The 5,553-nt window shown below is 30.7% G+C and overlaps 1 protein-coding gene across 1 annotated transcript; it reads left to right on the top strand.

Moving 5' to 3' along the window:
* The first annotated feature begins 616 nt into the window (after positions 1 to 616).
* LOC149553991 (uncharacterized) lies at positions 617 to 4,136 on the top strand. Its single transcript, XM_089789969.1, has 4 exons — positions 617 to 882; positions 1,278 to 1,784; positions 1,988 to 2,209; positions 3,480 to 4,136. Exons 2-4 carry the CDS (start codon positions 1,278 to 1,280, stop codon positions 3,741 to 3,743), a joined length of 993 nt encoding a protein of 330 aa, XP_089646095.1. The 5' UTR covers positions 617 to 882; the 3' UTR covers positions 3,744 to 4,136.
* Positions 4,137 to 5,553: the final 1,417 nt, after the last annotated feature.

The following is a 5,553-nucleotide window of genomic DNA, read 5'->3' as shown; positions in this document are numbered from 1 at the left end:
ATGAAATGTATGTAAACACTCCTAAGAGGGTCAAATCTCCTAACATAGAACTTTCAGTTTACATTGTTGTAGGTACCATCCCTACCAGAGTTTTCTCTTGGCCAGGGAAAATAAATCATGGAGTTATAAATTTTTTATAGTTGCGTACCTTACTATTTAGTTTATTTATTTGTGGATGCATATGATTAAGTCTTGAAATATTTAGTAGTTGTGAAAGTGTTGGATTCCCAAATATTATCTACTTTTTAAAATACACACTTATATTAATACTAGTCATGTTAAAATACAATTAATTTTTTTAACATATTGATTCAAAATATATTTTTATGCTTAAAATATTTTAACAATCTTAACAATAGTTAATTATGAATTTTGGCTTTAGCTATATAGTCCAATCCTCCAACTCTAATTATTTTAAAACAACTTACTTGCCTTCAACAAATTATATAAATTACAATCAATAACTTAATTACTAAAAATGAATTTATACAAATTTTATATAAAACTATGTAACATATTTTCAAATTTTTGGAAAATTGTCATCTAAGTTGTTTCACGTACAAATTTAAAAATTCAAATAATTCACATTTACTGTACTACTATTTCGGCACCAATTATGCTGTAAGCTTTTGAACGATGTGAGAAGTTTCCGCGGAAATAGATGGTTAATTTGAGTAACGTTTTGAAATTTATTAGCTCCGGATTTTTCTTTCTATTTTCGGAGCGCTTAATTTGAGTAACGTTTTGAAATTTATTAGCTCCGGATTTTTCTTTCTATTTTCGGAGCGCTCTTTTGGGAGACAGCTCTGACGATTTCTGTTTTCGTTCCAAAAAAAGCTACATTTTTTGGAAACATTTCGGTCAATTTGAATTGAGACAACGGTAAGATGTATAGCTTTAAAGTTCGATTTGAATTTGATCAGGTTCAGTAAACAATTTGTTTTAAATCTAGTCTGAAAAAATTCAGGCGTCTTTGTTTTTTATTCGTAGTATTGTTGAAGCTTTCCGATTCATCATGGAGAATATTTTGCAGGATTATTTTGACGCGGCTCTGTGGATTTTACTGGTTAGCTGTAAAGTAGGACTCACTATATTTGTCAAAAAAAAAAGGAGGAATTTTATGTTCTTAGGTTTTAGCTTCATATTATCTGCATTTTGAGCCATTTTAAGCCGCATATTTACATGCCCTAGCATAAATCTTGAAGAAGATCATACAGGCTAACACGTTTGTTAATTTTATCTTAGAAAATGACATGAAATTTTTATTTATTTTACAGATGATTGGTAGTGTCGCAGCGATGCGGAAGTTATTTCCGTTGAAAGCAGTCTTTGCAAAGAAGAATAATAATTTGCTTAACTATAATAAGTTTGATAAGGATGCGCCATTCTCTTGCGATTACCTGAAGGAGAATTCATTACCTTCTCCCATCTTTGTGGCAAATAAATTGGAACAAAATGCAAGATTTTTGTTGCAAACACAGGGCAAGGTATCTGAAGAAATAGGGAACTTAGCACTTAGGGTTTCTTCTGAAAGATCTTTAAGCTTAAATAGGGGAGAGATAGAATCTCGCATAGAGATGTTGGAGAACGAGAAGTATAATTTGCAGGAAGCATTAGAAAAGGAAATAGACAGGCGGTCGAATGAATGTGCGTCTATGCTGGAGAAAATTAGGTCTGAGGAGAGGAGAATGAGAGAGAGGGCCAGAGATCTTGCAAAGCAAAATGTAGAACTGCAAAGAGAAGTTTCATCTCTAAATAACCAGAAAATTTATGTAAAATCTCAGGTGAGGGAATCTCAACAACGTATTTATTTCTCTTGCTGATGCTATAAATATTGACGATTTGCATTTTTATCTGGAAGTTCACAGATTTTTTAGTGGATGATATAAATCCAACAGTTTTTTCCTAAAAAAATACGTATTGAAATATCTTCTGTATGCATTTACATGCTTTGGTTATCAACTAATATTCTGCATTGCTGTTTCAGAGTGAGGAGCATTTCAAACAACTGCAACAAGAATTTAAAGCCGAAACTTTACTTGTCAAGATTCTACGGGATAAATTAACCTCTAGTGAGGCTGATTTAGAACAACTTGAGGAAGAAGTTGCAGATTTGGTAAGGAGTCAAGATGTTTTGACAAGTAACATTGAAAGTCTACAGGGCAGGCTGAGTAGGTCAAGCCTAAAACAGAGAGAGTTGGAGCTTCTGGTATGTATCTTTTACATTTTAGGACGTCAAAGTTCAGTTGCAAGATGACATTTACTTTTTATTTTCGGGATTGCATTGTGTATCAGTAAATGATTCATCAGAAAAATTTGAATTGCAGATTATGTCTTATAAAAGAGAATTCAATAAAAGCAATCAAGATAAAAGAAAAATAATTTTTTTAAATCAAAATTTAGAAAAGAATCCCAATGAAGGAAAAATTTTAAATCAAAATTTAGAAAAGAATCCCAATGAGGTAAAATGAAAAGTTCTAAAATGCATAAAAAAATCATTTTGAAACTCTTCTCATTGGCTCATTGTCTTTTAACTTCTTTCCATTATTTGAATGATTTTTAGTTTTTCTTTTAATTGTGTTGATTCTTCTTTTGATTCTATCTTTTAGAAGGCTTAATTTCTCATATTAAGCTGGAGTCCTATGGAAGGCACTTCCTTAAAAATAGAGTGGGTAGCTATTGAGAATTTTAGGAATATTTAAAGGGGAATGGTTTCATGGTTTTTCTTAATTTTTTTTTAGCTTAAAAATTTTAGCTCCTAAATTTGAGGAAGCTAGTTGGAATATTATTTGAAGAATTTAAATTTATGATATCATTATTTTATTACTATAATAATTAAATTATTAAAATAATTAATAAATTGTTGACATGTGGCAAAAAAAATATTTGGTTTAAAAACAACCCCACCCCATTTTCACCATTTCAAATTGAAATGGGTAAAAAGTCGAAGCTCCTATTTTGTAAGAAATAATTCTAATTAAACCTTTAACCCCCTCCCAAAAAATATCATGGAAGTACCCGCTCAAATGGAGCCCAAGCCCTTCCCATGGGACCCCTGCCCTATTCTTTTTGTTGATGATCATTACTATGATTGGAAACTTAGAACAAATAATCATACAGAGTCAAATCCTAAAAGAAATTACATTCTGATTCATAGGTTTAAAAAAATTAATTCTATAGACTATTATTAGTGTTGTCACTTTTGAATTTGATTTCATTAGTGTTGTTACTTTTGAATTTGATTTCATGATTTTTAGATTAATATTTCCAGATTTGATTTCATGACTCTTGCATTAACATTTGTTTTCACATTACAATAGATTTGATTTCGTAATTTTTTAATTAAGATTTTCTTTCAAATCATATTTTATCTACAACTTTATTATATTATTTGTGTTGTGGCTTCTAAATTTGTTTTTGCATTAACATTTCCTTTCAAAACACAAGCACTAATGTTATGATATTTATTTTATCTACAGCTTGGAGGGAAGGAGAATACAATCAGATGTCTACAAGCTGACTTACAAGAATGCCTCGAAGAACTAACATTGTTAAGAGTTGAAATGCCAAAAGTTTTAGAAGAAAGGGATGGCTTTCAGCAAGATGCAAAACAACTTTCTCATCAAAACATGAAACTAATTGGTGAAGTGGAAATGCTTAAAATGAGAGCAGAGAAACTTCAAGAGGATTTACTAGTTAGGGAGGGACAGTTATCAATTTTACAGGAAAGCCTTAATACATAATTTTGCTGAAAATATATTAGTGCCTGGTTTCATCCCTTTTTTTGATATGCATTTTCAACATTCCTGTTACTTCTGCTTATCACAAATGTAGCATAGCTGATGCTTTCACATAGTTTTACATGTCAAAGGTGTTGAGCAATTCCAATACAACAATTAAGAAATAATGGAATACACACACAAAAGAAATTATGTGGTTCACCATTATACGACCACAAAAATAGAAATGTAACACAATTGATGTTTTCAAATAGTTTTACATATCAAAGGTGTGGAGCAATTCAAATACAACAATAAAACTGAACAAGAATTAAGAAACAATGGAATACACATAAGATATTATGTGGTTCATCATTGTATGGCTATATCAATAAGAAAAATAGCCCAATTTTGTTCATTAAGTGTTACAACAGATGCATAGTCTTTTTTCATCTCTTATACAAATGCATTTTATTTTTCAAATATAAAGAGACATCAAGTAAATGAAAGAGCAAGGAGAAGAGTAATGGTTCTGTATCTATTGTGGACTTCACACACTTAACAAAAGGGATATAAAGTACAAGTAGTGGGGATTGAATTGACACCTACAAAAAACATTTCCTTGACAGTCTTAAAAGCCATTTTAACTATTTTATCATGTGCTGCTCCTGTGATGATTGCATATCATGAGATGAAATACTCCGTTTGTATTTTATATGCAATTTAATTGGAGAATCCTAAAATCATAGCATTACATGAGATAGTGCCTCTTGAGGCAAGCTTGTCAAATAGTGCTGCTCTATATCTTTTATTTACTTTCACATTTGTCATGACATTACATAATAGTTATTTAAATGTTTTCAACTATTATCCAATCATTTCTTTGGGTCACTAAGACTTGATTTTTGGTGAGCTCTTTGTGAGCCATTCAACTTCACCAGTAGACCAAGGGCCCATTGACTTTGTTGAACAATTTGAAAATATTGCTAAAGTTTCTTTGTTTTGCATAGTGACAATTATAATTACACTAATAGACAATAGGCAAGAGCATATGTTATGATGAATATTGTTTCGAAGATTGTGGAATTTGTCTTTTCTATTAGTAATTGCATTCTCTCAAGAAATTTCCAAGTCCTTTTCATTAATACATTCAATGAATATCTTGTAATCATTTCCAAACATAAGATGGAGTTCCCTTCAATCCAATCATATGAATTATGCACACGGCTTTTCTAGAATCCTACATTTCTCTCAAGCATTTCAACAAACATCTACATGCCATGTTTGCACTTCACAATTTACATGCATATCTACAATTAAACTTAATCTTTGAGTTTTGAGCAGTATTAATTAAGTACATTTTCAATCCTTTTATTTGAGTGTTCAATTTTTGAACATTCAAAATTAGTTTGATTTTGCTGGTTCAAATTTTTAGCATTTCAACCCTTTTGGTTGTGTGTGCTCAATTTTTGAGCATTTCTAACTTAGATATTACAGTTTCAAGATTTTTGAGCTCTTTGATTGGGAGAAGATAACTCCAAGAACTGTTAGAAGTTGTAATCCCTCCTTGGTATGTTTATAAACCAAGGTTAGACCTCCTTTCTTTATTGTTATAATATATTAGGATATAAGCCAAGGTATCCTAATATATTTCTTTTTTTGTCCTTTTTCCACTACATCTTATTTTGTCATCTAGTGGAATATGTGAGGACAAATATTAATTGTAATTTGTAATTTAGATTATTCCTCCTTAAGAGGAATCTCACACTTGGCCTCACACACTTATGAATGGTGGCATTCATAGACATGGGAGTTATATTCTAACTCCTCTCTC

The sequence above is a fragment of the Cupressus sempervirens genome, chromosome 6, assembly GCF_028749045.1.
Source record: "Cupressus sempervirens isolate cs-2001-9-10 chromosome 6, ASM2874904v1, whole genome shotgun sequence".
Taxonomy (NCBI): domain Eukaryota; kingdom Viridiplantae; phylum Streptophyta; class Pinopsida; order Cupressales; family Cupressaceae; genus Cupressus; species Cupressus sempervirens.
This window is presented reverse-complemented; position numbering and strand designations above follow the sequence as displayed.